Source organism: Microtus pennsylvanicus, chromosome 7, assembly GCF_037038515.1.
Source record: "Microtus pennsylvanicus isolate mMicPen1 chromosome 7, mMicPen1.hap1, whole genome shotgun sequence".
In the NCBI taxonomy this organism is placed as follows: Eukaryota; Metazoa; Chordata; class Mammalia; order Rodentia; family Cricetidae; genus Microtus; species Microtus pennsylvanicus.
Window position 1 is genome coordinate 119,056,111 of NC_134585.1, and position 21,269 is coordinate 119,077,379.

At 48.4% G+C, this 21,269-nt stretch overlaps 1 protein-coding gene across 5 annotated transcripts in view; it reads left to right on the top strand.

Annotated features, from left to right (window-relative positions):
• Positions 1-21,269, top strand: part of Prune1 (prune exopolyphosphatase 1) — a 35,650-nt gene that overhangs the window by 154 nt on the left and 14,227 nt on the right. The window contains exons 1-4 of one of the 5 annotated variants that reach the window (XM_075978177.1): positions 1,145-1,386; positions 15,651-15,743; positions 18,294-18,496; positions 20,565-20,749. In XM_075978177.1, coding sequence (XP_075834292.1) covers positions 1,348-1,386; positions 15,651-15,743; positions 18,294-18,496; positions 20,565-20,749 — 520 coding nt within the window. In that variant the 5' untranslated portion in view covers positions 1,145-1,347. The other 4 variants (XM_075978180.1, XM_075978178.1, XM_075978181.1 and 1 more) reach the window with 4 other exon arrangements.

A 21,269-nucleotide genomic window follows, 5' to 3' on the forward strand; every position in this document is an offset into this window, starting at 1 on the left:
CGGGGCGGGACGGCAGCAGTTGCTGGGTCCTCCCTGGATGCCGGCGGCCGTCCTCTGCCCTGGAGCCACGGAAGCCGGGCGAAAGAGCATCGTGTTTGCACGTTTACTCCTTTAGTGTGAAAGAAAAGACCCCGCTTCTGTTTTGCCGGACCCCCAGAGGGCTCCTTTCCAAGTCTTCCCTTCCTCCCTGTAAGTTTCCTAAAAGGCTAGAAATGAAACTGCTTGAGCTGTTAACACATCTAGGGTGAAGAAGACGCACCCTCGTCTCCTCTCACCTCCCTGAGGAGCGGGTACATCTGAAGATAGATTTAAAAATGAGGGGACAAGTTATGACAAAGGGACACCCCCCCCCCCGAGTCTGCGCTGGGGCACGAAAGTGGCAGTTAAGGAGGAGGCTAGAACCTAGCCTTACATTCTGAAGGCTCCTCTATTGAAGTGGCTGCCGGAATAAGACTTCAAGCAACTCTGAAAGAGAGAACAGTTGCAACAGGGACCCAGAAAGCAAAGTCACGGTTGCATCAGTCCAAGAATGACAGGAGATATTTGTCCAGACTGTAAGGGGAAGGAGGCTGCAGAGTTAGGACGTTATGAAGAGTTGGCGCGACTGTAGATTTTAAGACGACAGGTCCAAAATTATGCTAATGTTTTCCTAGCATGAACAAACACTAGGTTTTTCATTATGCTAATGTTTTCCTAGCATGGTCACACTAGGTCAGTTTGGTAAAGGGAAGAATTAAAATAAAACACCTAATATGGGAAGCTCTTTTAATAAGATATAGACATATGTTGTAATTTAAAGTCCCGCCCAAACCAGGTTTGCGAATCCAGCGTTCACCAAAGACTAACTTGGGCTACATAGCAAGACTTTGTATTTAAAAAAATTTTTTTTGAGAGATCAATTTACATTAATCTCAAACAGATGCTCGATGTAATATATGGAAAGATACTATACCTAGTCCTATGTGGAAGAGCAAGTTCAGATGCCATAAAGGCGAGTTATTGTGACACATACACAACTTGTATGTCACAGCGCTCAGAAAACTGCTCGCTTGGGGGAAAACACTTAGGAGCTTCCGGACTACATTTCCCAGGAGGAACTGCGACTTGCTCCTCCTTGACCTCCCATGAGTCTCTGGGCTCAGAACTCAGCCTCCGCCTCTGGGGGCGGGGCAACGCAGGAGTGCCGGATTACGCACTTCCTCCTGGGGTTCGGAGGCCGAACCCTTGTGTGGCGGGTTCGAGTCCCGCCCCCTGACTCTCGGCTCTAGACCCTGAGTCTGGGGCGGGGTGCATTCGGCCGGGTTACCTCTCCAAGCCGAGGGGGGACGGCACACCTCTGGCTTCACCATGGAGGACTACCTGCAGGATTGTCGAGCCGCTCTGCAGGTAACGGGTTCCCATCTGTGACCGAAAGGAATGCAGCGTGGGGTCCGGGAAGGACGAAGGTGTGGGATCTGGGGAGCCCGGACGATCCACCGATCGTGAATCTGTGGAGGGATCACAGAGGTGGACGCGGGGGAGCTGGGGACCAAACCCGTCGCCCATGGGCTGGAGAGCCGGAGAAGTGAGTCTCCCTTCGGTCCCCTGGGTCCGGTCCCTCAGCTGGACGAGTGAGGTGGCCGCCAGCCTCGCCCGGCGAGGTGTGTCTGTCCCTCTCTCCCCGCCCCTCTCAGTTTCCCTCGGGCGAGCCGAGCTGCTGTCCACCGGCCCCCAGGTGAAGCTCGGGAGTGTGGGGGGTACCTGGGTGCGCGGCTTTATTGCCTCTGAATGGCGGTTTGCCTTCTTTTGCAAGACAGAGGCGTTCCTAGTGTTTTACTTTAAATCTCTGTTTTTAAGCTTCAGGCCCACAACTTACATTCCTTTGCCTCCAGTGTTCTCCTTTAGTCTCGCTTTACACACAGATACGTAAAAATACCCCTCCTTGGTGAGGGATAAACACAAAGTGTGTTTGGAATCCAAACCATAAGCACGGCTCCAGAATGCTTTGTAGCTTATTTTTGGTGCTTCCTGCGCCAGCTGGACTCACCCAGCCGCGCTGACAGGCCACGGCAGCTTTGGATCGCTGTTCCCATTAGAGGCTCCAAGTCACCTGGCCTCCTACTGTGCGTTTCTCTGCCCCTGTAGAAACCTAGACAGATGGCCGGCGTCCTTTAAAATAACTTAGCTGGGTGTGGTAGCCACATGCCTCTAGTTCCAGCACTTGGGAGGAGGAGGCTGAAGGTTCACCACTTCAGGCCAGCTTTGGGGGGGAAAAAAAACCTCAAAAAATAACAACCACAAAAATATAGAACAAGGGACTCTATTGCTTTCATAAAGTCAATTTTTACCACTTCTTCTGTGTTACTGCACGTACTGGCTTTGGGGGAGCCTAGGCAGTTTGGATGCTCACCTTACTAGACCTGGATGGAGGTGGGTGGTCCTTGGACTTCCCATAGGGCAGGGAACCCTGATTGCTCTTCCGGCTGATGAGGGAGGGGGACTTGATGGGGGAGGATGCAGAAATCTTTAATTAATTAATTAATTAATTAATTAAAAAAATGTAGAGAGAGAACAAAATTTAAAATTTCTCTGAGCAATATTTTCTGGCCTTTAACAAACCCTGAAAGTCACCTAATTTGCTGTAGACGCTGGGATAAATGGATATTTTCAATTTGAATTTGGGGTGAGTTTCAATTTGATGCTAGCTACACTAAAATTTTCCTTTTGAAAACATTTGACCAGGCTGAATGCCTGTAATCTCAGCCCTTGGTAGGTTGAGGCAAAAGAATTGTTAGCTGATGTGTAGCCTGGGTTACACAGTGAGGTCTGAGGAAACTGGGTTCTATGAACTCACCCCTCCTCATAAACCCCTAGAAAAAAACAAATAAACAAAAGTCCCATGGCATCTGGGGAAAGTTGTTTTAATTCATAAAGCAATTTGGAACCAGTTCTCACTGGTTACTTTTTGGTGTGTGTGTGTGTGTGTGTGTGTGTGTGAGAGAGAGAGAGAGAGAGAGAGAGAGAGAGAGAGAGAGAGAGAGAGAGAGAGAGAGAGGAGAGAGAGAGAGAGGAGAGAGAGAGAGAGAGGAGGGAGAGAGGGAGAGAGAGAGAGAGAGAGAGAGAGAGAGAGGAGAGAGAGAGAGGAGAGGGAGAGAGAGAGAGAGAGAGATCCTCCGTGTGCCATCACACTTGGCCTGAGCTTTGCATTTTGTTTTAGTGTGATTGTTTTTAAGATGGTCTTAAGTAGCCCAGGCTATCCTTGAAGTCCCGTTGTAGCCCAGGTTGACCTTGAACTTTTGGTCCCCCTGCTTCTAATTCCCAAGTGTTGGGATTATAGGAGTCTACTGTGATGCCCAGTTTGGCTATCTTTTTATTTGCTTAATTTAATTTATGTAAGTTCTCACTATGTAAACCAGACCAGTCTCAAACTCAGAGATCCACTTGCCTCTGCCTCGAGTGGTAGGATTAAAGGCGTGCACTACCTTTAAATGACAGACTCGCACGTTTAAGTGCAGTGCCCATGGATTCCAGGACTGGAGATACAGTGATGGTCACCTGACGTGGGTGCTAAGCCCTTTGTAAGACTGGTATGTGTTCCTTAGCACTCAGTCATTTCTTTAAACCTTTAAAAATTGTTGCTTTAAGTTTTATTTATTTATGTATTGGTGTGTTGGGGGCCTTAGCCGTGCAGTGGGCACATGTGGCGGTCAGAGGAAACTTTGGGTAGTCTTCTTCCGGCATATGGGTCCCAGGATCAGACTCCGGTGGTTGTGCTTGGTGACTTCTGCTGAACCACCTTATCCCGTCCCGTCTTCTTTCCTTCCTTCTTTCTCTCTTTCTCTTTCTTTCATTCCTTTCTTTCCATTTGTCTGTCCTTCCTTCCTTTTTTTCCATAAAACAATGGGGTTTTCATTGTAGCATTTGCACACGTGCGTGCGTGCGCGTGCACACACACACACTTAGACTTCATTCTCATTTGTTCCCCTTCATTGCTGGCTCTTGTTTTTTGAGACAGAATCTTGCTCAACAGCTGAGACTGCTCTGGGACTCTTGGTCTTTTTGTCTCAGCCTTCCAAGTGCAAGAAGGCATCAGAACCCACATGGTTGTGAGATACCATGTGGTTGCTGGGAATTGAACTCAGGACCTTTGAAAGAAGAGCAGGTTCTCTTTACTACTGAGCCATCTCTCCAGCCCTGAAAGTTTTTTGTTTGTTTGTTTGTTTGTTTGAAGACTTACTTTTGAAGATTTTGGAAAACATTTACTTACTTTTTTAATTTATTTTATTTATTTTTGGTTTTTCAAGACAGGGTTTCTCTGTGTAGCTCTGGTTGTCCTAGAAGTCACTCTGTAGACCAGGCTGGCCTCGAGCTCACAGAGATTCACCTGCCTCTGCCTCCCTGAGTGCTGGGATTAAAGGCGTGTGTCATCACTGCCTAGCAAGTTTTCTTTTTAATCACTTGTGTGTGTGCACGTCAGTGTAGGTGCCTTTGGAGATTAGAGATCTCAGATTTCCCCTGGTGCTGAAATTACAGGAGGTTGTGAACATGCCAATGTGGGTGCTAGAAATGGAACTCAGTCCTTTGCAAAAGCAGTAAACCCTTTTAACTTTTAATGAACCATCCTTTCAGTTCCTAAATGTTTATTTATTTGTGTGTGTGTGTGAGAGCGCGCATGTGCATAAAGGTTTACTTATTTGTGTGTGTGTGTGCGCACGTGCACATGCATGTATATGTGTCTCAGTGTATGTCTGTGCACATGCATGCATGCATCCAAGGAAGCCAGAAGAGAGTGTTGGATCCCCTGGAACTGGAGCTATGCAGTTGTGAGCCGCCTGACTTGAGTCTTGGGAACAAAATTTCTGTACTCTGGAGAGCAGCAAGCACTGTTACTGCAGTGTCCCCAAACACTAATGCAGAGTGTTTATGACATCATGCTAAGTGCTGTCCTATTGGAGATTTTCCAGCATCATGTTCTCTTTCCCACCAGTTAGTGAAAAGCCCTTGGACCTGAAACCTTACCCAAAGCACCAATCTTCTTACCAGCGTTTACCCTTGTTTTGGTTAGGGTTTCTAATGTTGTGAAGAGACACCATGATCATGGCAACTTTTGAAAATGAAAACATTCTATTGTGGTGACTCACAGTTCAGGAGTTCGGTATGGTAGGCCATGGCCGCGTGCAGGCAGACAGGGTGCTGGAGAGTAGCTGAGATGAGTTGCCTACATCTTGCTGGCAACAGGAAGTGGCCTGTGACACTGGGAGTAGCTTGAGCGTGAGAGAACTCAAAGTCTGTCCTCACGGTGACACTCTTCCTCCAACAAAGCCACACCTCCTAACAGTGCCACTCCCTCTAGGGGCCATTTTCTTTCAAACCACCACAACTCTCCTTCCTCCCCCAACACCCGCCCCAGATCACAGCTCATCTACACTATTAAAAAATTTGGCAGTAGATTTGACTTCTCCAGTCCCACACTATCCCAGTCCTTTTCTGTATTCTTCCTCCAAGGATCTGAATCTAGCTCCTTTGTGAACCTGTGTGCTTCCTCCTGAAGGTGACTGAGCCTTAGAATCCTCTCGGCACACAGCCTCACTAGGTGGGAGTGAGCTGAACGTGAGACCCTAAGAATATTAGCTTTTAGGATTGTGACAGTATATGCCTAGGGGTACCAGTAATTTTGATTCTGTTTAATTATAGAAATATTACATAAGAAAAACATCGACACACAAAACAAATATGAAGTGAAAAAGATAAAGGCCTTTTTTTTTCATTCCTGTCCACCCAGTTCCCCCGGAATCTGTTAATGTTTCCTTCTTTAAAAGGAATTTATGCATGTGTGTGTGTATATCTATGATTATCTGCCACATGCGCCCTTGGAGTTCAGAAGAGGGTATTATTAAATCCCCTGGAGCCGTTGTGAACCACTCCATGTAGGTGCTAGGGACTGCTGAGCTATCTCCAGTCTCTGTTAATGTTTCTTGTATAAAGAGATCCTAATCCCAGCCTGGTCTGTGTGCAAGTTCCAGGACATTAAGGGCTACACAGAGAGACTGTGTGTCAGACAAACAAGAGTTTGTTTGGAGGGTCAAGCATAGGAATGCAGCTACATGCACACCCTTGCCAAAGAGCAGTCTGATCGAGAGGGCTGTTCTCTCCTAGGGCCAGTGTGTGTTCAGGAGGGCTGTATGTGGGATGGAGAGGAGGAAGCTGGACCCTGGCCTAGCAGCCTGGGTCAGCAGAAGTAGTCCTGGTGAGGAGCGGGATGATGGATGTCTCGGCCAGGTCACCCTCACATCTGCCTGTGTAAAGAGAGACGAGATTCAGACAGACACACCATTGACTTCTGTGGGCGTTGTGAATACTTGGCTCACGCGCAGGCCAGAGACAGCTGATAATGCGGCCAGTTCTCCTGCAATACCGTATTTTTAGATGTGACACCAGAAAACTTTTCTGCAGCCTCTGCTACAATGACCATAGCATGGTCCACTTTAGAGAAATCTGCGTAGCTGGGCATGGTAGCTAAGACTGAGATGAACAGATCAGAGCAAGCTCCGGGCCAGCCTGGGCTGTGTTTTAAAAAAAAAAAATCAGAAAGAAGCTGGGTGTAGTGGCACACACCGTTAATCTCATCCCTTGGGAGGCACGGACAGGCGGATCTCTGGGAGTCTGAGGCCAGCCGGGTCTACACGGAGAGTTGTAGGACAGCAAAAGCTATATAGTGAGACCTTGTCTTGAAAACCAAAAATAGGAAAGGGGAAGAGGGAGAAAGGCCTGTTTTTGTTTTTGTTCTTGTTTTGTTTAGTTTTGAATGGGCTTCTATTCCTAGGACAGACTCCTCTTGCCCTTCCAGTGGGAAGAACTCTTTCTTTGGGGTGGGGCTCCTTCTCAGGCCTGAGGCTGCAGTCAGGAGTGGCTGCTTGTCCTTTACAGAGTCCTCTCATTTTTCTGGGGTAAGGAGGGTGGGGGCGAGGGTGTTGTCTGGCCTGCCCCTCCCTTTGTTAATATTGTGTAGAGTAGCTAGCTGTCAGAACATATCTAGCTTCAGGGGTGAAGTGGTCTGTCTTTCTTTCTTTCCTTCCTTCCTTCCTTGGTTTGTTTGTTTTTGAAATGAGCTTTCTTTGTATTATCTTAGCTGTCCTAGAACTAGCTCTGTAGACCAGGCTGGCCTGGAATCCACAGAGATGCACCTGCCTCTGCCTCCCTGAGTGCTGGGATTAAAGGCATGCGCCACCACCACCCTTCGGGGAAGAGGGTTTAGCCCTAAAGCCTCCTCCTGCCTGCCATCCAGGGCAGAAAACAAACAAAGTCCATCAGGATGTGTTGTTTCAACTAATGGGTCTTTTCTTCTTCTTCCTTTTCTTAAGGAAAAAAATGTTTTTAGATTAATTTATTTTATGTGGATGAGTAATCCCTCAGAGGTCAAAGAGGATGCCAGGTCTCCTGGAAGGGATGTTAGGGATGGTTGTGAGTCACTATGTAGGTGCTGGGAACTGAACTTGGGTCCTCTGTAAGAGCAAGTGTGCTCTTAACCACAGTGGATCTCTCTAGCTTTACACTGATTTATTGAGAGTACACACACTCCCATACCACAGTGCACACTTGGCGGTCAGAGGACAGTTTTCAGGGGTTAATGTCCCACCATATGGGTCCTAGTGATTGAGCTCAAGTTGCCAGGCTGGACAGCATACACCTTTACCCAACGAGCCATAATCTACCCCTTTCTTTTTTTCTGAAAGTTTTTTGACTGGATGTGATGGCTCACACTTTTAGGACCAGCTAGAGGATCTCTCTGAATTCAAGACCAGCCTGGTCTGCAGCATATCGAATTCTAGGACAGTCAGGGCTACACAGAGACCGTGCCAAGACAACAAATTGGGCATGGTGGCACATGTTGCAGTCCCAGCACTTGGGCGGCAGAAGCAGCAGAAGTTCAGTTACCAGCTTGGCCTACGTAGTGAACGCTAGGTCAGCCGGGGATGCGCCTTTGATCCCAGACAGAGGCAAGCGGGCCTCTGTGAGTTCAAGGCCAGCCAGGTCAACATAGCTAGATTCTGTCTTTTGAAAAAAGTGTGTTTCCTGTGGCTCTCGGATTCCGTTTCTTCCGCTGGCAGCTCGGGTTTCACATGCTGCTAAGTTTAGCTGTGTTCTCCTGAACTCTTCCTCCGGTTAGGAAACGGACTGTTTGGCCCATGTTAGCTGGTGGAGGGGTGGGTTGGAGATGAGAGTTCCATGCTTTTCCTAATTGAAGAGGACAGAGCCGGCTGAGTTGGGGGCAGCCGTGCACCCAGGGGTCTTCATTTTCATGACGAGTGCCCTCTTCGCTCTCAGGGATCTCCCAGTGGGGCCTAAGCTGTGTTATGAATTAAGGCTACACATTCATGCGACGGTGTGGAGCCCCCTCAGTATCATCTTTGCAGAGCACTGCAGCTGCGGGAAGCTGGGGGGGTCACTAAGGAGGGCTTCACAGGGGAGGGGCTTTTTAAAAGGTGCACCAGCTTGAGCAGGGAGGAGGAAGAAGGGGCGCTTCGCTTAAGAGGAGGCTCTTAGTGGATATCTCACTTAATCCATACAGTGGCAGGAATCAACAAGGCACAGCATGACCCCCTTCTGGTGTTCTGCAGTCTCACTCGTACTCCAGGCTGACCTGGACTCATTGTGTGGCTCAGGTTGGCCTCAGAGTCCAAAGAACTGGGGTTAAAGGTGTGCGCCAACGTGCCCAGTTTATCCTCGTTAAAAAAAGAAAAAAAATAGCTGAAGCCAGGTAGTGATGGCACACGCCTTTGGTCGCAGCACTTGGAGGCAGAGGCAGGTGGATCCCTGAGTTCAAAGCCAGCCTGGTCTATAGATCGGGTTCCAGGACAGCCAGTGCTAAACAGAGAAACCCTGTCTTGGAAAAAAAAAAACAAACCCTATTTTTAATTATATGTATATGTGTGTCTGTATGTGTAGGAATGTATATGTAAACAGAGATGCCCCCAGAAGCCAGAAGAGGGCATAGGATCCCTTGGAGCTGGAATTACTAGCCATTTTGAACCACCCAATGTAGTGATTAAGAGTCAAACTTGGGTTCTCTTCAAAAACACTCATAAACCATTTCTCTAGTCCAAAAATAAAAAAAATTAAACATTTCTGTATATATTTTGTGGGGGTGGGTAGCATGTCATAGCATATCTGTAAAGGTCAGAGAGCAGCTTGCAAGACTCCAAACTCTTAGCGGGGTGGTGATGGTGCACGCCTTTAATCCCAGTTCTTTGGAGTTCGAGGTCAGCCTGGTCTACAAGAGCGAATTCCAGGACACGCTCCAAAGCTATACATAAACCCTGTCTCAAAAAACAAACAAAGCAAAACAAAACAAAAAACTCCAAACTCTTTCCACCGTAGTGTCTCTGGGGATTGAACTCTGGTTGTTGTGATTGGCAGCCTTTGCCCACTGGCCGTCTTCCAGCCCTGCCCTCATTTTTACATAGGACCCCATATCAAGTAAGGAGCAGGTTTGAACTGAAGTAGTCCGTGATTATCCAAGAGGTGTTCTGTTGCATCCAGAGACAGGATGGAGCGAAGAGGGCCTTGCAGGACACACACACATCGTGGCTTGGTGGGCGCATAGTCGAGGCAGTTCTGGGTCGCGAGGGGTGGAAGGGTCGGGAAAAGGAGCAAAGGCTGCAGATCTTTTGTCACTGCACCTCAGGTCTGGGGGGTTCTGCCTGGCGGAGCATTCCTGCTGCCTGCTTCTGGCTTTGACTGAGCCCCGGAGCTCGACGGCAGCCATTTCTCCTTCCTCACACTGTGGCTCTGGTCCCTTCCTTCAGCTTTCCTTTACCTTCCTTCCATGCTGGGCACCTGACTGGCTGTGGTTTGGCCGCCTTGTTCCAGTTCCTAGAGCTCCTTCCTCAGCCTTTCCCCTGACCTCTTACCCTTCCCTCCGGGTGGGGCGCGTGGCCTTTCTGTTTACAACCCCTTCGTGCCGCCGTGAGTCAGCTGGCTCTGAGCCACTCAGTGCTAGAGTTTCCTGTCTCTTTGGTCCACAGCCTTCAGGGTGATTCTCGGTATCTACAGACAGAGGGGCCTTTTCTTGTCTCAGAAATCAAAGGAGATATTATCTCATATGGCCGGGGTCTTGGGTATAGAGTTACCTTACTGCTTTGGAAAAGAGTCTAGTGTGTGCCATGTCATGGTGGTTTATGTGTAGAATCCCAGCATTAGGGAGGCCGAGACCGGATGACTCAAAACAAAACATTAAAAAAGAAAGTTGGGGCCAGAGCGATGGGTCAGGGTTGCTAATCCCAGCTGTTCTTCCAGAGGCCCCTGCTTGGGTTACCAGCACTCATTTGGTGGCTAACAGTGGTCTGTAGCTGCAGTTCAGAGAGATACTCTTTGGTCTCTGTGGGCCGTGCATACATGTGTTACACAGACAAACATGCAAACAAAATACCCAAACACAAAAAATAAAAATAAATCTCCAAAAACGATTTTTAAAAAAAGTTGTGAAAGCCCAGCCCTTCTGAGGTGCTTTTGATATGACTGGGCCCACACTGCACACACAAACGCAGTGCGCGGCCGTCCAGTCAGGCTGGTTGGTATATCTGTCATTCACATGTTCATGATCTTACACTTCTGCTTTTTGTCTTTGTTTTCCCCTTCAAGACAGGGTCTCACTGTAGCCCAGGCTACAGGTCACTGTGTAGACCAGGTTGGCCTCAGACTCGCCTGCCTCTGCCTCCCTAGTGCTGGGATTAAAGGCGAGCCCCACTACTCCCAGCTCTTTTACTTTTCCTTTGACAGTGTCTCCTGGGGCCTCAGTTGGCCTTGAACTTGCTTAGTAGCTGAGCTTCTCACCACGCTCTTACCTGGGAGGACAGGCAGGTGCTGCCACTTCGGCTCACAGTGTTGGGTTATTGGACAAGGACTTCTTTCACCAGGGCAAGCACTCTGTTACCTGAGCTGCGTCTCTAGTCCTGATGTGTTTTGTTGCTGTTTGATTGTTCCTTTGGCTCACATAGCACAGGCTGGCCTCAATCTCACAACGCAAGTGAGACTTCTGGCCCCCTGTCCCCATCCCGAGTGGAGTGAGGTCGCAGGCATGCACCACTACTGGTCCCCCCTTTTCTGTGTCCCCCCCCCCGCGCCCCGTTCTCATCCCGAGTGGAGTGAGGTCGCAGGCGTGCACCACTACTGGTCCCCCCTTTTCTGTGTCCCCCCCCCCCGCCCCATTCCCATCCCGAGTGGAGTGAGGTCGCAGGCATGCACCACTACTGGTCCCCCCTTTTCTGTGCCCCCCCCGCCCCGTTCCCATCCCGAGTGGAGTGAGGTCGCAGGCATGCACCACTACACCAGCTCATGGTTTGTTTCCTGAAGCAGGGTTTTGCGATGCAGTTTAGGCAGGCCTCTAACTCCCTGTAATCCAGGCTGGTTTCAGTTTCCTGGGATCACAGGTATAAATAACCACACCTGACAAGGGGTTCATCCAAAAAAGTAATTAATTTATTTTGTGTATGTGTACCATGGCACACATAGTAAGGTCGGAGGACAAGTTCTCCTTCTACTATATGAGACCTGGAGATTGAACTTAGGGTTTTGCACTTGGCCGCAAGGGCCTTCACTTGTTAAGGCATTTCTCTGGCCCAAGGGTTCCGTACCCTTGAAGTAGGCCTACAGAAATGGGCATGCCAGACCCTGGGAGCAAACATCCTACATGTTTGCCCCAAAGGCCTGACAACCCCTGCTTTTTGTTTCTCTTGTGGTACAAATAAGAAATGGGGAAGAGAGTGGATTGCAAAAAGAAGCCTGTATGTGGGCTGGAAATATAGCTTAAGCTCAGTGCTAGAGCGCTCACCTAGCACACTCAACTCCTGAGGTGCTGTGGAATAATCCTCTGGACACTGAGTATGTATTACTCTCATTGGTTAATGAAGAAGCTGATTGGCCTATACTATAGCAAGGCGGGTTAAAGTTGGGGGGAGCAATCAAATAGGATACTGGGATGAAGAAGGGTGGAGTCGGGAGAGACACCAGCTAGCCTCTGGAGGAAGCAGGACATGTAGAAAATGAGTTAAGCCATGAGTCACGTGACACAGATTAGATAAGAAATATCTAATTTAATTTAAATGTCAGAGGTAGGTGGTAACAAGCCTGAACTCTCGACCGAGCATTTGTAATTAAGGCTCCATCTTATGAGCATTGGCTACTCTTGTAGAGGACTTGGGTTTGGCTCTCAGTACCCACCTGGTGGCTCACAACCATCTGTCACTTCACTTGCAGAGGTTCCCATGGCCTCCTAAGGTCTCTGCAGGCACCAGGCACATACATGGTTCATACATAGTCAGGCAAAACCCCTATATATGTAAAATAAATAAATCTTAAAAAAAGAACAAAGTTGTCTATGGCCGAGTATCTCCCTAGTTTGACCTGTTTGGTAGAGGGAGGAGGGTTGCATATCTAAGCAGGGTCATTGTAGGTTCCCCCAATTTTCCCTAAGAGCAGCCAACACTCATAAGACAGAGCCTTCTCTCCAGCCCTCATGCGCAGCTACTAAAGAGGCTGATGCTTTGGTTCTGTGGTGCTGGGAACTGAATCTGGGCGTAGGTGGAGCTTTCCTGTAGTGCAGCCGTTCTCAACTGGTCATCAGAAGTTTAATATTAATTACAAATGCTCGCACTACTTGATAGCTGCCTCTTGCTATGTCCGAGTCTTCCAAACCCCTTTGCTAGTTTACTCAACTCTGCCTAGCACACTTCCTGACAAGAAGCACGGTGGCTTTCTACCTTGTGGCTCCTACTTGGAGCCTAGTAGTCCTAGGCTGGGGCAGTTTATCAAGTGTGGAGCCAGGCTTTGATTGCTATGACTGTGCTGCTATCTGTGCCTCCTGGCTGGAGGCCAGAGATGTTGTCAAAGTTCTCTAAGGGGCTGGACATCCCCTACAGCAAAGGCTTCCCCGCTCCAGTTATCAGTGCCTGGTAGGCCGCGTTTGTTCTCACTCAAGCCTGATGACCTGCTTTGGCGCCTGGACTCCACAGGGTGGAAGGAGCACACAGAATTGAGATGTTTTCTGAGACAGGGTCTCACTGTGAGCCCTGACTGACCTGGAACTTGCAGTGTAGACCAGGCTGTTCCCAAACTCACAGGCCTCCTGAGTGCTGGGGTGGAAGGCAGGTGCCACCATGCCCAGCCCACCACCCTACCGTTTTAAAAATAAGCTAGCTTAAGCCAGAAGGTGTGGCTCAGTTGATAGAGATCTTACCGAGAATGCACAGCCCAGGGTTCAATTTCCAACAACACATAAACTGGGCACAGTGGTACGTGCCTGTAACCCCAGGGCTAGAAAGGTTGAAGTAGGAAGATCAAAATGAAAATGTTGAGAACTGTTTGGATTATTTAGAAACCCTATCTCAACAGTAAGATATATATATAGCTCAGTAGCAGGGTGCTGGTCCGGTGTGTGTTGTTCCCCAGCACCCAAATATCAGGTTATAATAATTCTTTTCTTCATAGACAGGGATTCATAGCCTGGACTGGCTGAAACTTGCTATTTAACTGAGGCTGAACCAAACTCCTGATTTTCCTGCCTCTACCTCCCAAGTGCTGAGAGTACAAGTTTGTGCCATTACACCCAGCTTGGTAATGCTTGAAGTGTGTGCACGCCTCCTTTGGCTGTTATAGAGACTAAATGATCAGTTAATTGGTGTAAAAGTATTAGAATAATGCATGTCACCCTCAAATGTTTAAATAAAAACAAAACCAGCCTGCCTGCTATTGTAGATACTATCGTCTAAATGTCTTTGACGATTTTGAAAGCTCGGGAGATTAATGGGAACAAGGCTAATGTTATCAGTTCTCTCTCTGTCTGCATTATCAGCACCTGGACTTGTTTCTTTCTTTCTTTCTTTTTTTTCTTGAGACAGGGTTTCTCTCTGTAACAGCTCTGGCTGTCCTGGAACTAGCTCTATAGACCAGATTGGCCTCAAACTCACAGAGATCCACCTGCCTCTGCCTCCTGAGTGCTGGGATTAAAGGTGAGCACCACCACCTGGCTAGCAGATGGACTTTTCAAAGTTCCATGCCACACGTGGAAGCACATACCTTTAATCCCAGCACTGGGAGAGTATGAGTTCAAGTCCAGCTAGGGCTCCATAGTGAGACCCTGTCTCAAAACAAAACACAGAAGTTCCTGGCTGAGGAGATGGCTGTCTAGTTAGCATTACTATTGCTGTGATGAAACACCGGGACCAGCCGGGCAGTTCTAGGCTAGCCTGGTCTACAAGAGCTAGTTCCAGGACAGTCTCCAAAGCCACAGAGAAACCTGTCTCGAGAAACCAAAAGAAAAAAAGAAGCACCATGACCAAAGCAACTTGGGGAGGAGAGGGTTCATTTGGCTCATGCTTCCACATCACTGCTCCTCATTGAAGGAAGTCAGGGCAGGAATTCTAACAGGGCAGGATCCTGGCGTCGGAGCTCACGCAGAGGCCATGGAGTGGTGTCACTTACTGGTTAGCTCCTCATGGCTTGCTTAGTCTGCTTTCTTATAGAACCCAGGACTACCAACCCAGAGATGGCACCACCCACAATGGGCTGGGCCCTCCTATATCAATAGCCAACCAAGTTAGTCGAGGCTCCCTTCTCTTCAATGACTGTAGTTTGTGTCAAATTGACATAAAGCGCGCCAGTACAGTGGCTGAATGAATGAAGAATTTATCTTGAGAGTGTGAGGGCAGAAGCTCAGATCCCAGAACACATGTAAAGCCCGATGCCACAAACTGTTGTCTCAGTGCACTTACAGCAAAGCCAGATGGGTATCAGGGACAGGAGAACCCCTGGAAATGTGTGGACCTGCAGCAGTGAGCAAGAGACCCTCCCTCAAAAGAGGAGGAAGGAGAGGGCCAACATCTGAGGTTGCCCTCTGACCTCTGCATGGCACAGTGTCTTGCTCAGACAGACACACTTACGGGCACACCCAAATTCAGACAGACACACTTACGGGCACACACCAAATTCATAGGTGTTCAAGCCAGGCACCAAAACAAAAGTCCAGAGCCAGTCCAGCAGCAGCAGCCCCTTTACTTCTGTAGTCAGCGTACGGAGTGATGAGGGGCTGGCGAGGCAGCTCAGCGGCTGAAGGTGCTTGCCTCCAGCCTGTAAGTTCCATTCGCTGGTTTTCTCCTCCCACCGTGTGGATTCCCGGAGCCCAACTCAGGTCACCAAGCAAACACCTTCTCCACCGAACCTCTTGCCGACTCTAGATTTTATTTTCACCTTCATATCCAGAGCCTCTTTGCTTATTTCTTTAGCGTAGAAACGTAAAAGTTATTATTTTATTTTGAAAATAGGGGCAATGAGTGGCAAACCAGCCCTGATATCCTTGAGGGCATGGCATAACTGTCCATTGCCAGAACATTCTGTCTCTGACTACAGTGAGAGCCCAAAGATGCGTAAGCAAATAGGTAATTGTTAAGTGTTCTGAGAGTTAACGCGCAGGGACAAGGTTGGCGGAGAGGAATAAGTGTCTTTCTGCCAACTGGATGTGTATAACTGCATAAAGACTAGCCAAGCCTCAAGGGCCCTCTCTGCTGATCCCATGGCAGTACCGTGTCCTTAAGGGGTGAGAAGATGTCCATGAGGCCCCACATGAGTGGGAGGTAACGGGAAACACACGGTTTTATGAATTCCTCTTTCCCCTCCAGGAGTCCCGGCCTCTACATGTTGTGCTGGGCAATGAAGCCTGTGACCTAGACTCCATGGTGTCTGCTCTCGCCCTGGCCTTTTACCTAACAAAGGTGAGTACCGAGAAACAGTCCCTTAGAGTGAAAAGATTTGAGTTCAAGACCCAGCTCTATCATTTATTACTATTTAGCGTTAGTGCTGGGCAGTGGTGGTGCACACCTTTAATCCCAATGCTCAGGTGGATCTCTGTGAATTCAAGGCCAGCCCAGTCTAGAGAGTAAATTACAGGACAGGCAGGGCTGTTACACAGAGAAACCTGTCTCAAAAAACAAACAACAACAATAACAACAAAAATTTAGCATTGGCTAAACTGAAGTTAAGCCTCAGCTAGGTGTGATGGCACATATCTGTAAGGCCTTAGAAGTGGGAGACAAGAGGATAAGGACTGGCCTATTTCATTTAAAAAAAAGAAAAAGAAAAAGGGCTGGAGACATGGCTGGGAGGAGCAGAGCTCAGTTCTCCAACACCTACATTTATAACTCCAGTTCCAGGGGATCCAGTGCCCTCTTCTGACCTTCACAGGCACCAAGCACACATGTGATACGCATACAGCACCCAGGTCAGATACCCAAACATAAAATAAATCCATAAAAAAGAAAATAAACTTGGAGAGAAGTTGGGGTAGCTCAGTCAGCAACGGTCTTGCTGTCTCGCTGTGCAAGCATGGAGAACCGAGTTGGATCCCCAGAACCCACAGGAAAAGGTCAGGCTGGGTGGCACTCCCTGCTCACCCCAGCACTAGGGCGCAGGCAGGCAAATCCCTGGGGCTCAGTGGCCACCGCTTAGCCTACCTGTTGAGTTTCGGACAAGTGAGAGAATTGTCACCCTGTCTGGTGGCAATTCTGGTGCCTTAGGAATGACACCTGAGAGTCCCCTGACCTCTATGCATGCTTAGGCAGGTACACATACACCTGTGCACAGCACAAGATGAATCAAGATCCTTGTCGAGTTCTGTATTAGTATCTGAATGTATAAATCTGTTCTGAGGAATGTCTTTCTGTTGCTGTGAAGAGGCACTATGACTCCGGGAACTCTTATAAAAGAAAGCATTTAATTGGAGCTGGCTTACAGTTTCAGAGGTTTACTCCATTGTCACCATGACAGGCAGCAAGCAGACAGACACGGTGCTGGAGAGGAGCTGAGTTCTACGTCCACATCCACAGGCAGCAAGAAGAGAGAGAGCCACTGGGCCTGCCTTGGGCCCTGAACCCTCAAAGCCCACCCCCAGTGACACACTTCCTCCCGTAAGGCCACACCTCCTAATCCCTCCCAAGCAGTAACACTTCTTGATGACTAAGCATTCAAGCACATGAGCAAATGAGTAATTCTCATTCAAACCACACCAAGGGGTTTGCAAAACCATAAAATTATATTTAGCTTATTACTGAGTTCCTTATGGATCCCAATGATCTAGTAGTTGTCTTCTCAGATTAGCTTGCTTGCTTTTTTTTCTTGAGACAGGCTTTTATTTATTCCACATTGACCTTGAACTCACAAGGTACCTGAATTTGTTTTGTTTTTTCTGAGGCAGGTTTTTGTTACAGCCTGGCTGCCCCAACTTGCTTTATAGACCAGGCTGGCCTTGAACTCAGAGATCCACCTGCCTCTGCCAACAGAGCATTAGGATTTAAGGCATTCACCACCGCCTCCCAGCTAACATGGAATTTTTAACTCTGCCTCTACCTCCCGTGTGCTGGGATTACAGGCATAGGCCATACTGTTGGGAATTCCTAGGCCTCTTGCACACCAGGTAAGTACTATACCAACTGAGCTACATCCCTGCCGGTTCAGGTCAATTAAAAACCATTATTTTATGTGTATGGATGTTTTGCCTGCGTGTATGTCTATGCACTATGTGTATGCCAGGTGCCGTCAGAATCCATAAGAGGGCATCAGATCCCCTGGAACCAGAGGTATAGATGGTTGTGAGCTGCCATGTGGGTGCTGGGAATGGAATCTGGTCCTTTGGGAGACCAGCCAGTGCTCTTAACCTCTGAGCCATCTCTCCAGCCCCTCAGGTTAACTCTTAATAGAGGGCTGATAATCTCTTCCCTGTACCATGAAGTCTGTATGCAGGTCTTTCCCATAAGTCAACTTGTTGATTTCCGTGCTATTGCTGAGAAGGAGGACAAGAACCATCCTCTCAGAACAGCAGGGTACAGCTCAGTCATAGAATGTGTGCTCCCAATGTTAAGCTCTGGGTTTGATTCTCTAGTTTAAAAAAAAAGTCATCCTTTTATTTTTATAGATTTGGTAATTGGTTCAAAGGCGGCAATTGCTGGGCTGCAGTAGTTCATGCCTTTAATCCCAGCTCTAGAGGGCAGAGGCAGGCGGATCTCTGTGAGTTCGAGGCCAGCCTGGTCTACAGAGCGAGTTCCAGAAGGACAGCCAGGGCTACACAGAGAAACCCTGTCTCAAATAAAATTTTTTAAACATTTATTTATTTAATAAGTGTGTGGTGGTAAGTTACCCCAGGTCATGTATGCTTTGGACTGTTTTTTACATATGTGTGTTAGTGAGTAAACCCAAAGCCCAATCTTGCTACTTAACTCTTCCTTGCTGTTTCCAAAACCTCTGATGTCTTCTTTTCAATTCCTTACTAGACGGCGGGGGCAGGAGAGATCTTTATACCGGTGTTAAACATAAACCGTGCTGAGCTTCCTCTACGCGGGGACAATGTCTTCTTCCTCCAGAAGGTTCAGATTCCAGAGTCTGCGCTGGTTTTCAGGGATGAGATCGACCTCCACGCACTGCACCAGGCTGGCCAGCTCACCCTCATCCTTGTTGACCATCACGTTTTACCCAAGTAAGTGGGCCGAATGGTGGGGGACTGAGTCAAGTAAGAGGGCGGAGTCAAGTAAGTGGGCGGAGTGGTGGGGACGGAGTCAAGTAAGTGGGCGGAGTGGCGGGGGACTGAGCCAAGTAAGTGGGCGGAGTGGTGGGGACGGAGTCAAGTAAGTGGGCGGAGTGGCGGGGGACTGAGCCAAGTAAGTGGGCGGAGTGGTGGGGACGGAGTCAAGTAAGTGGGCGGAGTGGCGGGGACAGAGTCAAGTAAGAGGGCAGAGTGGTGGGGACGGAGTCAAGTAAGTGGGCGGAGTGGCAGGGACGGAGTCAAGTAAGTGGGCGGAGTGGTGGGGACTGAGTCAAGTAAATGGGTGGAGTGGTGGGGACGGAGTCAAGTAAGTGGGCGGAGTGGCGGGGGACTGAGCCAAGTAAGAGGGCAGAGTGGTGGGGACGGAGTCAAGTAAGTGGGCGGAGTGGCGGGGACAGAGTCAAGTAAGTGGGCGGAGTGGCGGGGACGGAGTCAAGTAAGTGGGTGCTCATCTTGCATTTTAGACTCGTGGCTGACACAGAAGGAAGGGGGTTTGCCTTCTGGAATCTCAGAGGCTAATTTTTGTTGTTTTTGTGATTTTTGTTTGTTTGTTTTGTGCAACATTGACTGGCCTGGAAATCATTGTGTATTCCAGTCTGGCCTCAAACTCAGAAATCCACCTGCCTCAGAAGCTAACTATAATTAATGGGTCATATCCAGTATGAACAACCTATTAAAATAATGTCATTTCTCTAATTATATGATGTTTATGATAGAAAGAAATAAAAACACCTAGTGAGTTCAAACTAATCATTCAAAATACCTTAGATCTGCCTTTAATGTCAGAACCTTTTGCTGTTTTGAAACACAGGAATACTATGTTCTAGTAGACTCTAGAAATATCAGTCAGTCTGTTCAACAAATGTGTACATCTATAATAATTCCACTTCTAATTTAGGACTACAAAATGCTGCCAGAAAGCAACATAAGTATGAAATTTGCTATTCTTCAAAATGCATGGTTTTCCCTTGAGCACACTGTGGTTACAGCAAGGAGTGGTGGTCCCTGAGGGCATCCGTGAGTTTATTCAGTGAAACCTTTTTCTGAAGTGGATGAAGGTGGCCAATCTCATGAATCTTTCCGTCAGGAAGAGGGCAGTAAGCAAGCAGATCATCACCATGGATGCTGGAGGGAAGTGGTAACTGTCACACTGAGGATGCTGAGACTTGATGGACTAGACATGGACTTATCTCATTGCACTGGAGGGAAACTGAGGGCCTCAGTCTGTAGAGGAGTTGGCCCTTGAGCCTAGTCTACAAAGAGAACTTGGTGTTTGTCCCCTGCAGGGGTGGGAAGGTGGCTGAGAGGAATTAATGGAAGCGAAGCCAGGCAGGCATGAAATTGCACACTGAGTTGGGGAACTGGGAATTGTTTTGTGCAGCTGACATTAAATGTGTGGGAGAGGTAAGCCGTGAATTTATGCGACCGAGGTGTGCGGAGCAGATCATGGAGGCCGCATAGGGCCTTTTGAGAGTGTAGACTTTACTTTTAGGTAGCATAGAGTTTGTGGATTATATTATTCCAGATCCTGACAGAATAAAGTTTTTATTGTTGTCTTGTTTTTAAGTAAGTGATCACTCAGGAAACGTTTGAAGGTTTAATGAGCCCTGGTGAAGAGCCAAAACAGTCTAGGGGCTCCAGAGGGTGTAGCACAGGGGTGGGAAGGAAGGCATGGATGGGTAAAGCCCTAACCTGGTGACCTAGTGGTACTTGATTGTCGAGAGAAGAAGGTTCTCTGTTGAGTATCAGAGTGGACACTCAATTGGAACGGCAACCTAAAGGACAATGTAGACATTCATAGCAGACGGTTCACAGAGTTTGTTGTTTAAATGCCATTTCAGATGCCACATTAAAGAGAGTAGAGAAGGGGGGGGCAAAAGTGACCTCTGTGTGTTTGCCTAAGGTGCCCACACTTTTCTTTGCGGTGGAGACTGGTTCTGGCATTGGAATGCTCTTATGTTTCTCTCTCTTCCTGTTTTCTGTGAACCACCGCCCTCCCCAGAAGTGACGCTGCTCTGGAGGAGGCGGTAGCAGAGGTGCTGGACCATCGACCAATTGAGCAGAAATACTGTCCTCCCTGTCATGTTTCAGTTGAGCTGGTGGGGTCCTGTGCTACCCTGGTGGCAGAGAGAATCCTCCAGGGGGCGCCAGAGATCTTGGACAGACAAACTGCCTCCCTACTGCACGGTAAGGGATCAGTTTTGGGTTAGGACCTGATGGGTTCCTTTGCTCCCTTCCCACACAGGGAGCGTGAAAGTCTAGCCGCTTGCAGCCTTACTTGTAACTGTGCCCTCGAAGCCATCCCTCATCACAGAGGGTGAATGGTCGCTCGCGGTAGTTGGGCATTTTTCTCACTGCCTGGGGATTTGTGTTGGAGACCATGAAAAGGAAGCACAGGGCAGCTGACCTTGGCAGTTCCCTCTGGCAGCTCTGTCTAATAGAAAGAGGACTCGCGGAGAAATAGGAAACGTCCCACCAGGAAGCGGTTGTGTGTCTGACAGCTCTCCTCACCTTTTTCCTCTCATTTTTCCACCAGTTGTGTGTGTGCTGAGACTAGATTGTCCGAGGCAGTCTCTTCCAATGGTAATAGCCAAGATATCTGTGGTGGAAGACAAAACCCAAACACAGAGGGAAGTAGGCGCAAAGCTTCATCTGTAGCCAAGCAGCTATTTGAAATTCATAGCTACTGAAAGAGGGGAATCTGTTT